This window comes from Martes martes, assembly GCF_963455335.1.
Source record: "Martes martes genome assembly, chromosome: 7".
Lineage (NCBI taxonomy): Eukaryota > Metazoa > Chordata > Mammalia > Carnivora > Mustelidae > Martes > Martes martes.
The window spans coordinates 20,840,676-20,861,533 of record NC_137894.1 but is presented as its reverse complement, the minus strand read 5'-3'; the positions used below and the strand labels follow the sequence as shown (position 1 = coordinate 20,861,533).

The 20,858-nt window shown below is 42.9% G+C and overlaps 1 protein-coding gene across 2 annotated transcripts in view; it reads left to right on the top strand.

The window, feature by feature from the left end:
• Positions 1–20,858, top strand: part of OTUD7A (OTU deubiquitinase 7A) — a gene marked incomplete at both ends in the record, with an annotated part of 181,761 nt that overhangs the window by 11,222 nt on the left and 149,681 nt on the right. Inside the window, one exon of one of the 2 annotated variants that reach the window (XM_080808681.1) lies at positions 19,031–19,185. In XM_080808681.1, coding sequence (XP_080664807.1) covers positions 19,035–19,185 — 151 coding nt within the window. Of the gene's footprint in view, positions 1–19,030; positions 19,186–20,858 lie in introns of those variants that run through there. The other variant, XM_080808680.1, reaches the window with a different exon arrangement.

Below are 20,858 nucleotides of genomic sequence, written 5' to 3'. Positions count from 1 at the left end.
ATGTTTCTTGATGTACATGAGCAAGGTTGACTTTAAGGAATATAATGGGAGACAGAATTGTAGAGTTAGAGGTTATGCACATTAAAAAAAATTTAGACACTGAGAAAAAAAATGTCTTCAATTGACCTCATTGCTAACCCCATGTATCCCCCCCATAGTAATATAAAAAAGTGCCCAACTCATCTCATTAGGAGTCATGCTTTCAAACTTGATTTTTAAGGTAGCCTTATGGGTAAAGGAGTCTTTTTTTTTTTTTTTTTTAGTTGTAAGCACATTTTTATTTACTTATTTTTTTTATTTTTTATTTATTTCTGAAAACACTTTTTTGGATTTTTTTATTTCATTTTTTATTTCATTTTTTATTTAATTTAATTTAGATTTTGGGTTTTTTTAATTTAATTTTATTTTTTCAGTGTTCCAAGATTCATTGTTTATGTACTTCACCCAGTGCTCCATGCAATACCTGCCCTCCTAAATACCTACCACTAGGCTCACCTAACGCCCAGCCCCTCTCCCCCCGAAAGGAGTCTTATGGGAAAGGGACTTTTATGGGTAAAGGGTGGGTAGGCATGGCTCATGGTTATCTTATACTTTTATTTGTATTTCCCTTATTAACTAAGGCTGATTATCTTTTTACATGCTGATTTGTCATTTGGGTTTCCTTTATGTTGCACATTCATGTAATTTGCTGTTTTTTTATTGTTCCATGTGTCTTTAATCACTTGGGAATGTTCATCATCTATTCTAAATGCAAACCCCCTATTCATTATACATTTTTTCAAAATCTCCTGTTCTGCTCTATAACATTGACATTTTTATGGTATTTTTTGTCAGTTCAGAAGTTAGTTTATGGATTCTGTTTTAGCTATTATTAGTTTTAACAATTTTTTCTTTATGGGCTTTTTTTTGCCTTAGGAAGCCTTCCTGTATTAGTCAGGGCAGGCTATATGCTACATCAAACATTGCCCCAAATCCCAGGGCATTTAAACAATACAGCCTTATTTCTTGCCACGTCAGCTAAATGTGTATAGCATGGAGAGCCCAGATTCACACTCCCATACAGTAACTTCATCACCTGCCAGGGTCTCAGCCTCTCCAAGTAATCCTCCCGAGTGAGGCAGTAAATTCGAAATAAGAGAGAAGTGGAATTATGTAGTGTCCTTCTGTATCTCTGACTACCGTCTTTAGTTTAAAATCTAATTTATCTGATATGAGAATCGCTACCCCGACCATTCCATGCTCTTGGATCGGAAGAATAAACATCGTTAAAATGTCTATACTGCCCAGAGCAATCTATACTTTTAATGCCATTCCGATCAAAATTCCACTGGTATTTTTCAAAGAGCTGGAGCAAATAATACTAAAATTTGTATGGAATCAGAAGAGACCCCGAATTGCTAAGGAAATGTTGAAAAACAAAAATAAAACTGGTGGCATCACGTTACCTGATTTCAAGCTTTACTACAAAGCTGTGATCACCAAGACAGCATGGTACTGGCATAAAAACAGACACATGGACCAGTGGAACAGAGTAGAGAGCCCAGATATGGACCCTCAACTCTATGGTCAAATAATCTTCGACAAAACAGGAAAAAATATCCAGTGGAAAAAAGACAGTCTCTTCAATAAATGGTGCTGGGAAAACTGGACAGCAATATGTAGAAGAATGAAACTTGACCATTCTCTTACACCGTACACAAAGATAAACTCAAAATGGATAAAAGACCTCAACGTGAGACAGGACTCCATCAGAATCCTCGAGGAGAACATAGGCAGTAACCTCTTTGATATCAGCCACAGCAACTTCTTTCAAGATATGTCTCCAAAGGCGAAGGAAACAAAGGCAAAGATGAACTTTTGGGACTTCATCAAGATCAAAAGCTTCTGCACAGCAAAAGAAACAGTCATCAAAACAAAGAGGCAACCCACGGAATGGGAGAAGATATTTGCAAATGACAGTACAGACAAAAGGTTGATATCCAGGATCTATAAAGAACTCCTCAAACTCAACACACACAAAACAGATGATCATATTAAAAAATGGGCAGAAGATATGAACAGACACTTCTCCAATGAAGACATACAAATGGCTACCAGACACATGAAAAAATCCTCATCATCACTAGCCATCAGGGAGATTCAAATCAAAACCACTTTGAGATACCACCTTACACCAGTTAGAATGGCCAAAATTAGCAAGACAGGAAACAACGTGTGTTGGAGAGGATGTGGAGAAAGGGGAACCCTCTTACACTGTTGGTGGGAATGCAAACTGGTGCAGCCACTTTGGAGAACAGTGTGGAGATTCCTCAGGAAATTAAAATTAGAGCTTCCCTATGACCCTGCAATTGCACTACTGGGTATTTACCCCAAAGATACAGATGTAGTGAAAAGAAGGGCCATCTGTACCCCAATGTTTATAGCAGCAATGGCCACGGTCGCCAAACTGTGGAAAGAACCAAGAAGCCCTTCGACGGATGAATGGATAAGGAAGATGTGGTCCATATACACTATGGAGTATTATGCCTCCATCAGAAAGGATGAATACCCAACTTTTGTAGCAACATGGACAGGACTGGAAGAGATTATGCTGAGTGAAATAAGTCAAACAGAGAGAGTCAAGTATCATATGGTTTCATTTATTTGTGGAGCATAACAAATAATATAGAGGACAAGGGTAGATGGAGAGGAGAAGGGAGTTCAGGGAAATTGGAAGGGGAGGTGAACCATGAGAGACTATGGACTCTGAAAAACAACTGAGGGCTTTGAAGGGGCGGGGGTGGGAGGGTGGGGGAACCAGGTGGTGGGTATTGGGGAGGGCACAGATTGCATGGAGCACTGGGTGTGGTGAAAAAACAATGAATACTGTTACGCTGAAAATAAATAAAAAATTTAATTAAAAAAAAAAAAAGAGAGAGAGAAGTGGAAGATCCGCCTAGGGGGAGGGGTTGGGATCAGTCCTAGAAATGGCCCACATCACTTCCATGTCAAATTGCATTGACCAGAGCTTAGTCGCATAGCCACGCACACCTGCGTGAGGACCAGGAAGTGTGATCTGAAAGTACGTGCCCTGAGGAAAAGGAATGGGATGTGGTCAGCCTCAAGCAGGTCCCCCAGTGCTCTTCCCTACCTCAAGGTCATAAGCATATTCACCTCCATTTTTCTCTCATGTGTTTATCATTTTATTTCTTATCTGTATGTATTTAACTCATGTGAAATCTGTTGGTCAAGGGAGGATATGGTTTCCAAATCTACTGCCTACTTATTTTATAGTATTGTCCTCTCCCCCCGGATTTCCAGAAATTTGGGGGATTCCCCCCGTTTATCATTCTGTCAGATAGCCACGCCGTCAACCTCATATGACAGGCAAGTTAACTAGCAGGGGCTTCATTGAACGTTATCTCTTCTTTCACTCAACAAAGAGTCTGGAGTCAGTGCTAACCTTGGGGTGGCTGCTTGGTAATGTCAGAGCAGCATCTTTTTTTTTTTTTTTCTTTTTTTAAGATTCTAGTTTTAAGTAATCTGGACACCCAACATGAGACTCGAATTCACAGCCTCGAGGTTTACAGTCTCGTGCTCCACTGACTGAACCAACCAGGCACCCCTCAAGGTCTCTTTACATTTCCCTCATGATCACAGACTGGCACCACTTCCCTTTTGTATCCCTTTCAAGGTGAGAATAGGGAATTCTCTGCATGCCCCTTTTTGTTAGAAAAGCAAAATATTCACTTAAGTGGCCTAGCAGATTTATTTTTTTGAAATTTTGGGGCTTGTAGAGAGGGAAGAAATTGGGAAGAATGGGAAGAAATTATCAGGACACTTACAGCTGCAAGAAAAGTTGGTGACGCAGAAATCAGAATTGCCTTGATTGGCTTAGACCAATCGTGACTTATTAGATGAGGCTGAGTACATTGCAGCCAGGAACAAAATCAAGTAGCTGTGAACTAATAAGGCGAATGGATATTAGATCAAAAATTAACAGCTCCTGCCACATTCATAGATCAAATTCTTTTCCTGTCTCCCTCTTTTCCTTCCCCTCTCTTTCTCTCTCTGTCTCCTTCCTCCTCCTCCTCGTTCTTTCTCTCTCTCTCATGCTCATGCACACATGCACACATGCACACATGCACACATGCACACATAGGGACTCTGCATTGCTTGCCCTCCTCCATTGGTCTGTGTGAGTCTGTCTGCCCCCAGGCCACTCTGCTCTAATCTCAGTGCTTTTATATTTGATATTAGGTAGGGCAAACTTCTGCATACACTTTGGTCTTTCTCAAAATTGTCTTCAAACTTGTTGCTTATTTAGTCTTCTAAGTTTTAGAAGTTGTTAACTTTTAGGGCACCTGGGTAGCTCATTGGATTAAAGCCTCTGCCTTTGGCTCAGGTTGTGATCCCAGGGTCCTGGGATGGAGCCCTGCACTGAGTCTGCTCAGAAGGGAGCCTGCTCCCTCCTCTCTCTCTGCCTGCCTCTCTGCCTGCTTGTGATCTCTGTCAAATAAATAAAACCTTTAAAAAATTGCATAGAATTTATTATAAATATGAGATTTGGTGTCTTAAAAGTATAGCCTTCCTACCCATTTATTTTTCTTCAATAAAAATTGTATACTACAAACAAAAATAAAAACAAAAGAAGTTTCTCTCATTTTGTTGTGTTATCCCTAGTTAAGTATAGGAATTTCTTTTTGGTGTTGGCTAATATAAAGTGACCTTCTAATTTTTTCTCAGTGCTTAGTTGGCTAATGTTGGTATGTAGAAAAGGTCTTGATTTTTGTATGTTCATCTTGTTCCAGCCATTTAAAATGCTTATATGTATTCTAATATTTAGTCATGCTTCTAAACTTTTCATTATTAGGTAGAATAATTCTTATAAGGTGGGGATCAATTCTTTTCTTCCAGTTTTACCAAGAAGTAATTGACACACATCACGGTATCAGTTCAAGGCACACAGCATGATGGTGTGATTTATATATATTGTGAAAAGATTGCCACAGTAGGTTCAGCTAACTTCCATCTTCTCCTATAGATGCAATAAAGGGAAAAAGTTTTCTTGTGATAAGAACTCTTAGGACTTACTCTCTGAACACCTTTCCTATATATCATGCAGCAGGGTTCGCTATAGTTCTCATGTTGTACATTACATCCCCAGGACTTATTTACCTTATAACTGGAAGTTTGTACCTTTGTGACCACTTTCCAGGAGTCATCTCCAGCCCCTGTGGTCAGATGGGGCTGGAAGATGGTCTCCACAACTCCCCAGAGCTGAGGCTATGATTTGGCTGCTTGCCTGGGTGTGGGCAGGCCAAACCATAGGGCTGGCACAATTCCTCCTTTGAGAAACCAAATCAGGCAGATCTACACCCAGCTGAGTTCCTTGGTCAGTGTGTTTCTCTCTCTCTCTCTCTCTCACACACACACACACACACACTTAGTTATGCAGATGATCAAAACCACTGGTTGGTGGGACGCCTGGGTGGCTCAGTTGGTTAAGCGGCTGCCTTCGGCTCAGGTCATGATCCCAGTGTCCTGGGATTGAGTCCCACATCGGGCTCCTTGCTCGGCGGGGAGCCTGCTTCTCCCTCTGCCTCTGCCTGCCACTCTGTCTGCCTGTACTCGCTCCCTCTCTCTCTCTCTCTGACAAATAAAAAAAAAAAAAAAACAAAAACCACTGGTTGGGATTACTGCTTGGGGCACTGCAGGTGTGAACTCAGTCTGCCAGGATGGTCTTGTCTTTTTATGTCTTTTTCTGCTGTTTGGATTTGTTTGCTAATTATTGCAAGCCCCTCCTCCTTCTCTGTCATAGTCAGAGTCCCCTGTAATTCCCATGGTGCCATATCAGAACAAGAGCTCCAGCCAAGGAACTCCAATTGCTGGGGGCAGTTGGGTGTCCCCCCTGGGTTCTCTTTTCCCTCTGGAGGAAGCAGAGGATAAGGGGAGACTTTTGTGGGGGAGAGGCAATGTGGTTAATGTGTAGCCATGTTACTTCCCCTTCTGAGGTAATCTGTCTTGCTCTCTGTGCTGTAGGGGGGCTGCTTCAGCCTCCCTCCCCTAGGATTCTTTCAGTGGTGTCTTTTCCTGAACAGTTCTTAGTTGTTTGTCATGTGACAGGGAAGCAAACTCAGAATAACCTGCGTTACCTTCTTAGCATTGTCACTCTCCAGGATCAATAATCCTTTAATAACCCCTGGTTTGTTTTGAGTTGACATAATGAATGAATGTGGACTTTTCAGCATCTTTTGAGTTAATCATTTGATTTTTCTCCTAGAATTTGTTAATATGAACATATTAGCATTAGAATTATGTTTGGCTGTTAGTAAAAGAGAGAGGAAATAATAGGGGGTTTAGCAAGTGGGGAATTTGCCTCTCTTGTGTGACTCAGGAGTGAGGCATTCCAAGGATGGCTGTGGCAGCTCCTGAAATTCCCAAGAACTATTCTCTTTCCGTCTGAATCTCTTTTATCCTTAATCTCCATTATCCAAGACCCTGGATGGTGCTGCAGCTCTAGGTCCCTTTCTTTGTCTTTTTTTATGTCTCTTTCTACAGTTTGGATTCATTTCCTAATCTTTTATTTTAAATTTTACATACATGTTAATAAATGACAATAGCCTATGATTTTTTCTGTTACTTCTTTTCTAATTCTGACATCTGAATTATTCTGCCTTCATGTAACAACTAGGACTACGTTTAGCTACAAGTAACCAAGTACTTGATTTACTTGGCTTGAACAAATAAGTGTTTATGTGAGAAAAATAATCAAACGTCCAGAGAGGTAGTCTATGTCTGGTACAAATGTTCACTGATGCCATGAAGGATAAGCCTTCTATCATCTTGGCATGTTGAATCTTGTCCTCTGACTTTCTTCCTCAGAGTCCCAAGATGATGGGTATACTTGTAGATATTATGTCCTTGCTTAGGAAAGGCAAAGTAAGAAAGGACTGTTGTTGGGGTGAGCCTCTCCCTTTCTATCAGTGCAGTTGACTTCCATTTCCATCACATGGACCTGAATCATTTATTATGGCTGCATCGAGACTGATGAATCCCAAGTCAGGGGGGAAAGATCAGCAGTGACTGGCTTTGGCCCATTTTGATTCATCCTCTGCTGGTTGGAATTCAGTCTTCTTGGAAAATCTACTGCTACCTGATAAAGCAGTAGAGGAATGGGTATAGGGTATAGGGTGGGCAACATCTAGGAAAATGAGTGAGCAACTTTCCATTTCTTTATGTGCCTTTGATCCATTTTTCACTCTGTTACCAAATTTTTGTATCTTTGTTTTCCCAAAGCTCATGTGATTTTCTCCCTAGAAACTCCCAGTGACTTCCCACTGGCCTCATGTTACAGTCTAGCTATTTATCCTGTTAGCCCACAGGGTCTGAATCTAACCTTCACCTCTAGCCTCTGTGCTCACTGTCTCTCCTGCTCTTTGTACCACTGGCCCCTGGACATGCCGATGTGTTCGACTGTCTTGGTCTCTGTCCATGGTGCCCATCCTGCTTGAAGTGTCTTTTCAGTCTTCCTAAATCCTAAAAAACTCATCTTCCCTTTGGTCTTCTTCATTTTGTTGGTCAGAAAGACCTGTTCCTCTCTAGTATTCTAATGGTTTTCCACACAAACAATAATATAGTATTTATCCAATCTGAGTTGAATTACAATTATTTTCATGTCTACCCATCAAAATGCAATAGGAACTTGGATTTTAATAGTTTTAAGTTTCATTTTATTCATTCACTCAGTAGATTTATTTATCATCTGCTATAAAACATCTAACTATGAAGACAAATAAAAGATGAATTCTGCCCTCCAGGAGAGAGAAAAGGAGGTGAACAGGCAGAGGTAGCAACCCAGGGCCTAGATACAATGTTCAAAGTTTCCCCCTCCTGTCATGACAAAGAGAGAGGTGCAGAGGAGGGTCTGACCCTTTAGACTAGGTTCTTTTAACTTGATATGAAACATGTTTCCCCCCCCAGAAGAAGAGCTAAATAAAATGATGAAATAAATAGTAGAAATATAAACCTGATTATGACTAGTGAATTGTTCAGATCTTTTTAAACCTTTGTTGATGGCACATGGGTCTGGTTCAGACTCATATTTTCTTCCAGTGTGACAGCTAGATTTGTGGGCCTGGAGAATAAAAACATAAATCCTTCAAAGCAAAGCAGTCTTGTAAGAATTCCAATGCTGGGGGCTTGGACTTGTGCAGGGAAGCTCTGCTGCAGATTTGCAAGGATGAGATAATGCCTCTGACATCCAACTTCCTTTGGAACATGATCATTCTGGGGTGGAGACACATTACACGGTGGCAAGGATGTAGCTATTCTCTACAAGTCACAACGAGTGTCTGTCTCATGACCTTAAAATTGAACTTCCGTGTTCAAATACTATAGTCAATATTAGTGGTTATGATTCCTTGTGCATTCTTTAAGAATTGCTTAGTCTTTAATATGAGTTCAAGGTAGAAGTGTCATGGAAAGAGTAGTCTGTAATGGGTTTCATGAGCCTTGAGCATGATGATAGCTGCATACCTGCTTTCATATTAAGAACCCTGAAGGATTAGATAGCTCACCGATTATTATTTCAAAGATTTTTTGTTTATTTTAGAGAGAAAGGTGGGGGCGGGGCAGGGAGAGGAGAATCTTAAGCAGACTCCACACTAAGCACAGAGCCTGATGCGGGGCTCGATCCCAGGACACTGAGATCATGACCTGGGCTGAAACCAAGAGTCCATCATTTGGCCGACTACACTACCCAGGTACCTCATATTATTTCAGTGCATACAAGAGAAAAACCTCAGTAGATCCTATACTCACTACTATTCCCCAAAATAAAAATTTTAAGAGAGACTTTTCTTCCATCTTTTCATACTGTGAGAAAATCATTAACAGGTGTAATTGAGTGTCACCTAAGGAAATGTGTCCCTTCTGACCAAGCATCTGTGCACATAGAGTATTTCAAAAGTACCAGATATTTTGACTTGACAACATTTGAGGACCCCTGTACCGTTGTAACGGGAAGGTGAATGGTGATGTGTGGATCAAAATGGATCTGTGTGGGAATCATAAGTGTGCCACTGGGCTCTCTGGTTTTCAGTAAAAGGAAAAAAAGCTTTATGGCTCATGGAGTTATTGTCTGTATAGTAGTTAACTCACCTATATAACATTTAGTACAGTTGTCATCGAGGGCACCCAGCAAGTTGTAGTTACTTTTCTCATTTAGACATAGATAGGATTTAAACCCATGGGGAGAATGGCTTTCCTTGTCCAACTCTCTTCAAATAAGTTTGAAATCCAAGATAAAATGGATAGAACTGTAGAAAAATAGAAGCTAACAAAATTGAATCCTATTGAGGCAGAAAGTCTAAACAGAGTTATTTCCATAAGAAAACAATAGAGAAAGTTGTAAAGGAGTTTACCCCAAAAGAAGCCTCAAGAACAGACCAATTCACAGGGAATATTGGCTAAACCTTCAAAAATCAAATGACCCCAATGCTACTTACCTTTTTGCAAGAGAGTTGAGAAGGAAAATAAACTTCTAATTTTGTTATATATATATATAATGTTGACTGTAAAATTTGACAAAGATTGCACATAAAAATAAAAACCATGTGTCAAGCTAATACATTAATATCTATGTAGGAATTTTATTTTATTTTATTTTATTTTATTTTATTTTATTTTATTTTATTTTCTGAGAAAGAGAGAGCACAAATGTGGGGGGGGAGCAGAGAGAGAGAGAGAATTTAAGTAGGCTTCTTGCCCTGTGTGGAGCTCAACCTGGGGGTCGATGTCATGACCCTAAGATCATGACATGAGCCAAAATCAAGAGTCAGACATTTAACTGAGCCACCCAGGTGCCCCATCAGTGTAGGAATTTTAAATAAAAATTAGCAAACTAAATCAAAAGCCACATAAAAAAGAAATACCAACGAATGATTAAAGAAGTTTTATTCCAGAAATATAAGTATGATTCAATATTTAAGTCCATTAATAGAATTTATCTTATTAATAGATCTTAACAAAAAAGTTATGTGAAAGTCAACATCCATTCATCATAAGACCACTCATTAAGGTATATGGATACTTTCTAAACATATGTATGGGTATGTGAGCAAATGTATGTAGTTCAAAAGCCAGTACTTATCATCTTAGTCCATGTGGAAATGCCAAAATTATTCCCCCTAAATTTAGGAGCAAAACAAAGTTTCCACTGCTTCTACTAATATTTATTATTATACTGAATTAGTCAACTCTACCAGGCAAGAGAAAATGAGGCTTGAGAGTTGAAATTTAAGACGGTAACACAATCTCTACTTGCATTTGATATGCTTGTGTATCTGGAAAAACTATGGAAAAATTTCTATAAAATTTAGGAATTTAGAAAAATAGCAGAATACTAATTTGACACCCACAAATCAGTAACTTTATTAATAATGACAACCAGTTAACACACATAATGGGAAAAAAGATACCTTTTATGAATACCTAGGCATATATCTAACAGAAAAATCAGAAATAGACCTAATTATGTATGCAAACGTGGTGTATAATAAGGGAGGCATCTGAAATCAGTGGGTCTTACTCACTGATGGATGGGCTTTTCCATAAGTGGTGTTGGAATGGTCGGATAGACATAGAGAAAATGATAAAATTGGATCCATTCCTCACTTGATGCACCAGGACCAATTCCAACTGCATCAGAATTTTAAATATAAAAAATAAAACCCTTCAATTTGTGGAAGAAAATGAGTGAATTCTCTATAATCTGGCAATGAGAAAAAAATTTAAATTAAGACTCAAAAATCCAGAAGCAGTAAGGAAAAGAGACAAAGCTATATATAAACTGTTTTTAATAGACTTGATCAAGCTTTTTCAACAAACTTAAGGAAAAAGAAGATGGAGGCAAAAACCTATAAATTAAAAAAAGACTTATCAACCAGTTACGATGCATGGACCTTATTTGAATCCTGGTTCAAACAAACTGAACAATTAAAAATAAGTATATGTGAAAAAAAAATAAGTATATGTGTAGCATTTGAGATCATTGGAAATTTGAACACTGTCTAGATAGTAATGACATTCAGGAAGGATTGTTAATTTGGGGTGTGATTCTGTGGTTATGTTTCAAGGAGACTTTTCAGAGATACTAGCCATCAGGTAGCAAACTCTGGATGTGTGCCCATGATTGCCCACCATTTGGAGCCTGAGGCAAAGGAAGAGTTAGTCAGACTGATCCTACCTTCATTTAAAATGCTGATACTTTGTTCATCAAGAATATTTGGGGAGGGCTCCTGGGTGGCTCAGTCATTAAGTGTCTGCCTTCGGCTCGGGTCCTGATCCCAGGGTCCTGGGATCGAGCCCCACGTTGGGCTCCCTGCTCGGCAGGAACCCTGCTGCCCCCTCTCCCGCTCCCCCAGCTTGTGTTCCCTTTCTCGCTGTGTCTCTCTGTGTCAAATAAATAAATAAAATCTTTAAAAAAAAAAAAGAATATTTTTGCACTAACTTTGATTTTTTTTTTTCATGTGGTACCATACCATTATTCATCTTGATTTCTGAGATTTTTGCTGCCCCTTTAGGACGTAACATACAATGACATACAAGCCATTGACTAGCTTGTTTGCGACTCTGGAGGTGGAGAATAACCCTCAGGCACTCATTCTTCCCACGATCTTCCTCTGTCTGTCCCCTGAGGTCAGACCGCCAGCTTCTGCCTCCATCTCCCAGTCTAGACCCATCCATCCCGTCTTGCCACCTTCCAGTTTCTGGTTATAACATCTGCAGACAAATAAAATAGAGATGCGTTTTATTTAGGCTCCGCTGAAAGAAAGTTAACGAGGAATGGATCCCGATGCAATTTGAGTCTTATCCTGCTGCACCTCTTCCCTAAAATTATGTTCTCTCTGGTTAGACCAATTCCTCCACCCGACAGTGTCCCGAATCTGGCAGTCTCTAAGGGCCGCACCTGTTTCTGCATCTCTCTCTCTCTGCCTGCTGGAAAGCTCCTGGGGAAGCCCAAGGAGCTCCTGGCGCCCAGCATTTGAGTCTTACACACTGATGAGAATAGCAACTAAACAGAGGGACGACCCCGTGATGCTCATTGCTTGAATGATAGACGAATGCAGCCACCTTGGATACTGGAAAGAAGGTGGTATTGAAGTCACGAACACCCATACAGCATGAACATTCCGTGATTCCAAGCCAGGGGACTGGAGGCAGGCCTCCAGCTGAGGTCTGAGAGCAGTAGCCCTAAGTGTGAGGAGGCAGGGACCCTGTAGGGACCTGTGCAACAGGATTAGTGTGGCCAGAGAGGACAACTCCGAGTGGGGAATGGAGACTGTGCGCAAGACTGGGAAGGAAGACAGAGCCTCAGCAGGAGCTGGGCATCCAGTCCTGGACCAGCAGCCGGAACTGTCCTGGAGGGGCGTCAGCGAAGGGTGGAGGGGGAGGCGGAACAGGAAGTTTGTTGAAACAAGGCCTGAGTTCTGAAAATCTGGCCAATTCTGTGTTTCAGCTGAAGAAGGAAGGGAATGAATTTTTTTTTTAGGGAAATGTTGAAGCAGAAGTCAACAGAAGCAGAGAAGACAATTATAAAGGGGTGGGGGGGGGGAGGCCACCATGTTCGTTCTGATGCTGTATCATTATTTTTACCTCTTTCCAAAATGCTCATTAGCAAGCTAAATTCACATCTCTGAGAGCAGTAGCTCTGGGACCTCAGCACACAGCAGAACCCCCTGAAGGACGTGTAAAACCGGTTGGCAGGGCCTCCCCATAGAGATTCTGATTCAGCAGGTCTGGGGTGGGGCCTGGGAATGGGCATTGCTAGCAAGTTCCCAGAGGAAGCTGCTGCTGGCCTGAGAAACACGCTTTGAAAATCACTGTTTCAGAGGCCCTGGCTCTGACCCCTCGGTAACAAGAGGATGAACTTAAATATCTGTACAGCCCATAAATGTTTACAGAACACTTTCACAGACATGTAATTCACTTAATTGCCCATAAACCCTGCCGTGCCTGAGAGAGGTCGGTCATCAGCCCAGTCAAGGTTGGAACTTAGGATGTGGCCACACTAAGGACGGTTCTTCTCTGCTCAGCCTCTTGGGGGGAGGGAACAAAGTCAAATACTCCTGCCCATACTTAATTAAACTAACTTAACAAAACTAAGTATTTTATATAAATGCGTGGAGTGCGTTCTAGGAAGGTGGACGGTTCTTTGCTTCATTTGGTTATTTTAGCCTATAGGAGCTTGTAAACCTGACCTTAACCCTCCTATTTCATGGAGAACAAGTCGAATGTGTAACAAAATGTATGGATAGTGCATTCTGGCAATATTCCAGTTTTGGCAGTATTTCCCAAAGTGTGGCAGAGAACAGCCCCCATCAGAATCGCCTCATGTGATTCCCCAAGGGGATGAGCCCTTCCACCAGCCCTCCACATATGACATGTGTTCTGGTGTGTGTACGTGTGCACACGTGCATGCACGCATGCCAGAGCCCAGTACAGAGACGCAGAGGCAGAGAGCCACGGAGATCTGCACTTTAGGAAGACCGGTGGCGATGGCTTTTGTCTCCTCTAGTCTGTGGGTGGGTAGCATGACAGCTTACACTGTCACAGGAATTAAGGGGACACCGCTGGGACAGAGCATGGCTGGGGGTTGGACAGGGGTGAGGCACACAGCTTTGTCCCAGGAAGGCAGAACTCTGATGCGAGCCACAGGAGGAACATTCTCAGTGAGAGCCAACCGAGAGAACACACTTGGGAGTGTGTAGGAAGCTCTCCACGGAGGGTGACTTCTGGGAGTCCAGCGCCTGGGAGAGAGGGAGCCAGGGACTGGAAGAGGGGCAGGCCAGCCCAGACTGCTGTGGGACACTGAGATGGGCATGGGGAGGGCTTCTGTGTTCTCAAGCTCATGGTCAGCCCCGCCTTGCTGCCTGAAGGGAAGGTGAAGAAGGGTTGTGGACCACTGTTGAAGCTAGAGGCAGAGGACAACATGGGGAGACTCGGCCCATCCCAGCAGTGCCCCCCAGAGGGCTCTTCCCTTCTCCAGACCTGTGTAACCTCACAAGTAAAGAGGACTGGTAAGAATACCTATTCACTACAGAGGATGTTCAGCGAAATGGTTTTCAGGAAAATGCCTTGCCAGGGATTTGGTATTTGGGATCGTGTAGTGACTCTTCTCATTCTCAGACAGTCACCACGGTCCTGGTGGTCTGTGACCAGCACCAAGGTTGCAGCCCTCCCTGGAGGCACAAAGGTGGCCCAGGAAGATAGCAGGCCACTGGCCATCTGTTAAGAGCCATCTCTCAAGCGCTCAGGGGAACATTGCTCCTCTCCAATGTGCCCCTCACCCACCGCATAAACCAGGGAGACTTGCCACCCCCAGTGAGTCTGGGTCAAAGGGCTGCTTGCGAGCCGAAAGTGGCAGACACACACGCAGGTAGAAGTAACAGAGAAGAAGGGATTTCTCAGTGTCATTTGTCATCACTTGTCACATAGCAAATGGAAACCTCTGCTCCTCTCTCTTTTTTGAGACATTCAAACCCTGGGATGTTATAACATAAAGGGTCCTTACTCACCTAGTCAAAGCACTGTATTATGCAGGGAGGGGACTGAGCACGCGCCTGAGGTGAGGCCTCAGTGATGGGGACACTTTGGCACCAAGAGATTGATTCCAGGACCCAGATGTACTGCTTCTCTGAAGGCAAAGTCACAGCAAAAACAGCTTGACACACCACTGTTCCCAGACTGAGACCCTCAGAGGCGTTCTGTCCAAGGGCCAAGATGAACAGGCATAAGCCAGATGGCGGAGCCAGGACACGGCCCCCCTGGAACCTCACACCAATAGTACCATGCCATGTGGGTGCATTGGTTCATGAAGGTTGAGCGGCCCAGCGGTAGGCTTGAAGAGGTGGCCAGGAAAGTGGGGTAAGTGTGGCCAAGGTGGCCAGGAGCCCGTAGTCCCATGACCCATCCTCCCTGTCACCACACTGCATGACTGTGAGGCCTCGGAGGCGGTGGGGGTATTAGGTTTAAAAAAGAAGTCTTTGAGGAGATAGGCAGAGTAACTTCTTGCCATGCAAATGTTTATATTTGAATGTGACCCAAAAAACTGTATTTTAAACACATTCTTTGATCTCTGCATGGAGGACAAGGTACGGAGGAGGAGGTGTGGACACAATCCTGGACTTTAATGCTGGTGAAAGCTTGTCATGGTCACAGCATGGTGACCTCTACAAGTGGAAAAGTGATTTAGACTGAGTTACTCCCAATACCAAAACGTGGAAACAACACAAACATCCAGCTACAAATGAACGGATAAACAGAATGTGGTACATCCATGCAATGAATATTACTCAACCTTGTTGTGGACTGCATCCGGGCATCCCCCCAGAATTCGTATGTTGAGGCCCTACCCCTCGATGTGGTACAGTAGGAGCTGCAGTCTTCAGGAGGGAATTGTGTCTAGATGAGATCATGTGGATAGAGCCTCCACGATGGGATCAGTGTCCTTATGAAAAGGAGAAAGAGACTAGAGCTCATTCTCTCAGCCATGTGAGGACAAGCAACAGGGCGGCAAGCTACAAGCCAGAAGTGGGCCCTTCCCAGACACCAGCTCTGCCCACACCCTGATCTCGGACTTCGCAGCCTCCAGATGGTGAGAAATCATTTTCTGTGGTTTAAGCTGCCCAGTCTCTGGTATTGTGTTACAACAGCACACAAGGACCAAGTCAAGCCTTAAAAAGGAAGGAAATTCTGATACACGTTACAACACAGATGAACCTTGAAGTCATTATGCTTGAGCAGAACAAACCAGTCATGAAAGGACAACACCGTGCGATTTGCTTATACAACACACCTAGAATGGCCAAATTCAGAAACAAAGTTGATGGTGGTGGCCAGGTTCTGGGGTTGGGGACAAAAATGAACGTGAGTGTTTAATGAGGACAGGGCTTTGGTTGGGGAGGATGAAGCAGTTCTGGAAATGACGGCGGGGACATTTGCACAGCACTGTGAATGTCAATGCCACTGACGTGTACACTTCAAAAAGGTTAAAATGGTAAATTTCATGTTATGTGTATGTTTTCACAATAAAAAAAATAACTAAGATTGAATGTATTCATGTGGTGTTTGTAGTAAGGTTTTAAACAGCTCTGTAGGGGCTCCTGGGTGGCTCAATGGGTTGAAGCCTCTGCCTTCGGCTTAGGTGATGATCCCAGGGTCCTGGGATCGAGCCCCACATCGGGCTCTCTGAGCTTCCCCTCTCTCTCTGCCTGGCTCTCTGCCTACTTGTGATCTCTGTCTGTCAAATAGATAAATAAAATCTTTAAAAAAAAAAAAAAAAAGCAAAACAGCTCTGTAGGGGCAGCTGGGTGGCTCAGACTGTTAAGTGTCTGACTCTTGATCTCGGTCATGATCTCAGGGTGGTGAGATCGAGCCTTACATCGGGCTCCGTGCTCAGCGAGGAGCCCACTCGAGATTCCCTCTCCTTCTCTTTCTGTCTCTCACCCCCGTGCTCTTGCCCTCTGTCTCTTTCTCTCTCTAAAATAAATATTTTTAAAAAATAAAAAAAATTAAAAATAGATTAAATAGCTCTGTATTGTGAACAGGATACTCATTGAAATATAGATACTTGCTAAAACAAGGAATGCTGGGGACCCCCTCCCTTGCAGAAAGCACCCCCCACAGATATGGGGGTGGGCCCATGCTGATGGTGGGCCAGTCAGCAGGTGCCTGTAGGGCTCCGGAGAGCAGTGGCACACCACGAACAGTTGGCCTCAAATGCAGACTCATGTGACAAGAAGCAGAGCCTTCAAGCCTTCAGCTTCTGCCTGCAAATAAGGAGAATAACATGCTCTTAATCTCTGATTTGTCCCCCAGGTGGAAGAGCGACAAGAGAAGAACCCTCCCAGTCCAGGCTCTGGTCCACGGGGAGAAGGAAGAAGGCAATCTCCTAATTGGTACCATATACATCAGGTCCAATAATTTTCTTACTTTCTAGCAACACCAACCAAAAATTCCACCCAAGTTAAGAGCCACATGCAAGATGGCGTAAAAAACAGTGAACAGCTCTGAGGTCACACACCTCCCTACCTGATCCCCCATCCCCATGGTCTGGAACCCTAGGTAGACTTATTTCCACCAGGCTTACAAATGCAGAGAGGGGCTCTGAGAGGTTAGACAGCATGTCCCAGCTCGTCAGAGTGGTGGGTCAGAGTAGGCCAGCGAGCCCGACTCTGAAGTAGGAGCGTCTGTCAGAGAATCTGTCCCCCAAGCAGAGCATCCGAGTGGTTACCTGGGAAGAAGGACAGGGACATTCATCAGTAGCATGGGACTTAAGCCCACAGCAGGTAAAATTAATTACATGCTTAATTAGATGCTTACTTTATACAGGTTTAACATTTTCCATGGGCTTTCAGATCTGATTAAAATCTACCGTGGGCTCAGCAGACTTCCCGTAATGGTCCAGCTCATTCATGTTTTTACTTCAGTGGGCCTTGTGGTCTCTGTTTTAAGTGCTCACCTTAGCCGTGTGCCAAAGCAACCAGAGACAACATGTGAATGAGTTGATGTGACTATGTTCCACTACCACTTTATATACAAACACGGATGGTAGCTCCCACTTGGCCCACAGGCCATCATTTGCCCAGCCCTTGTGTATGCAGATCTAGGGAGGCATTTCCATTTTGTCAGCCCTGACCAAGTATCCACTGGTGACCCAGCACTGGTTCCCAGGTATGAGCCCGGCCAGGTGCAGGCTGCTTTCCTCCAGCAAAATTGGCAGGTGCGTTCTGTGGTCAAGCTGCAGGATGCCTCTTGTATCTTTCTAACCGGGACTTGTTCTACCTGGGAAATCTCGCATCTTTTTGAGTTTTGTTGGATTGTGCCTGTGACTATGACGATCCTTGGAGAGACGACAGATAGTGTAGGTTTGGTACTTCAGTCGACTCTGGATTGTGTGGAATCTTTCCTGAGAGCCAAGTGGGGGGTGAGAGCCGAGGGAGTGGGTTGGCTCACTGATACAGCCATAATTGGGATGTAGTCGGCAACGCAATTACATTGTGGAAGTGTTGTGTGCTTCGTTAACTTGGAGGAATATTGGAAATCTAGTAACCCCAAATTAATCAATGCGTACGAAGGTGTTTGGTTTTTTAAAAACAATATAGTCTGTCTTCTTTTTAAAATTTTTTTATTTAAATTCAATTTAATTAACATATGCTATATTATTAGTTTCAGAGGTAGGAACCAGGGATTCATCAGTTGTATGTAACACCCATTGTTCATTGCATCAAAGGCCCTTTCTCATGCCCATCACCCAGTTACCTCAGCCCCCCACCCACAACCTCTCCAGCAACCCTCAGTTTGTTTTCTATAGTTAAGAGTCTCTCATGGTTTACCTCCCTCTCTGATTTCATCTTATTTTATTTTTCCCTCCCTTCCCCTATATTCATCTGTCTTGTTTCTTATATTCCACATATGAGTGAAATCACATGGTGTTTGTCTTTATGTGATTGATTGATTTCACTTAGCATTATAGTTCCATCCACATCATTGCAAATCGTAAGATTTCATCCTTTTTGATGGCTGGGTAATATTCCATTGTATATCTACACCACATCTTTCTCCATTCATCTGTCAAGGGACATCTGGGCTCTTTCCACAGTTTGGCTGTTGTGGACATCTCTGCTATACACACTGGGGTGCAGATGCCGCTCTGAATCACTATGTTTATATCCTTTGGGTAAATGTCTAGTACTGCAATGTCTAGTACTAAATGTCTAGTATTGCTAGTCTGTCTTCAGTCCACTGTCATTGGAATGGACAAAACGTAAGGTCGGAAGCGCTGGAACTGGGCTCCCATGGAGCTCCCCGAGGGGTGATACTTGGGTTTGATTTTTATTCAGTGACTTACCTGCAGAATGGGGCAGTTGTCCCACAGGGGCAGAAATGGTTTCGGCTCTCCATTCTCTGCATGTGTGGTCACTTGCGGGCACTTTTGCCTCCTACATCCCCGCTTACAGCCCTGTGGCTTCTCTGTCCTTTCTTGCAGATGGATGGTTTCTAGCCTGCTTGCAAACCCCACCTCGGCTGAGTGTTGGGCAGCCCGTCTACATGATCCTATGACTCTTGATATGGACGCAGTCCTGTCAGACTTTGTTCGGTCCACGGGGGCAGAACCTGGTCTGGCCAGAGACCTGCTGGAAGGTAAGCTGGCCTGGTCAGCCTCCCGCCATTCTCCTGGGCATAACGATCTTCTAACCGGTGGGGGGAAAAAAAAAAAAAAAAGATAAGAAGCCTTTGTTACCTGACAGTGGTGGTACTGGGCTCATAAAGAGAAAAAAAAAGTTGGTGAAATTTTTGTTAATCTTGGTTTTATTTTGAGTATGGAATCGATTATTCAGCTCTCTATAGTCAAAGTGCAAAAGGCGTTCTTGGCTTGGCTTGGCATTAAAGTTTAAAGATAGTCAAAATTTATCAGAAATTACTTTTTTAAAGGAAATATATAACAGCAGAAATAATAGAACATTGAAGAGAACACTTTTGCTGGAGACCTGAACATTTCTTATCTCTATCGTGACTGAGACAAAAATACCTTAGGCCCAAGTTTTTAGTGAAGAAAAACCACTTTGTAGCCAGTAAATAGATGGTAATAATTCATACGCAAGAAGGCCGAATTCCTCCCTAAACCTTAAGTGTAGATATCATTTGTTCCATGTGCAGTTTCTGTCTCAGGCTCCAAAATGGATTTACTTTGTGTATTTTTAAAATCTCTTTGTGTGCCTGTGTGGTGCAGTAGAGATAAGAGGTGGGAAGAGCCTGTCATAACTTCTCGGAACAAACAAACATGTGAGAGAGCTTTTGAATGATTTCTCTTGGCTTCTGCTGTATAAACTGCTATTTATGGAATTAGCTAATTCTTGGTTAACTATCTTAAGTCACAATTATCCCTTACTTCACTTAGGGGGCAATGTGGGTTAGTACACGTTTTATATGAAAGATGGAAGTAGGGGCACCTGGGTGGCTCAGTGGGTTAAAGCCTCTGCCTTCAGCTCGGGTCATGATCCCAGGGTCCTAAGATCGAGCCCCGCATTGGGCTCTCTGCTCAGCAGGGAGCCTGCTTCCTCCTCTCTCTCTCTGCCTTCTTGTGATCTCTGTCTGTCAAATAAATAAATAAAATCTTAAAAAAAAAAAAAAAAGATGGAAGTAACTGCTGAAATCCCATTGAAAATTAAGAACCACCTCTTCGAGGGTCCTGAGAAAATGCCAGTAGGGTGGTAGCCAGTGTCATTTTTAACTTTCCCTGAAGCTCCCAGAATTTCAAAGAAACTCAGGGTGCAGAATAAATATAAATATAAATATAAATACAAATATATATAAATATAAATATAAATTTATATTTATAAATTTATAAATATAAATTTATTTATAAATATAAATTTGTAAATATAAAGTTAAATATAAATTTATATATGTAAATATAAATAAAAATGGGTAGCAAATGTTTGTGGTGTACATAAATCAAAGTGCGATTCTCGCCACCCTCCCCCGACAGTCGATCTCCTCCCTGACAGTCCCACTGCTCTTCCTCCCTGAAGTGAGCAGCTGTGCAGAGAGATAGGTGCCCAGTGAGGTTGGCAGGAGCCTGGGGCCAAATCCAGACCCAGCCACTTACAGGCTCTGCCACACAGGGCAGACTATTTTCTTCCCTTAATCTCATTTTTTTCCGGTATATTGAGCCTAACCCTAACCCACCTTCCAGGATGATTGTGCACATTGGAAGCTGTGATGTCAAATGCCTGTTGGGGTGACTCGTGGGTAGCAAAGGCTGCAAAAGCAGTCAGTGACGACCCCGATTGTCACTGCAGTCTTTGTAACCG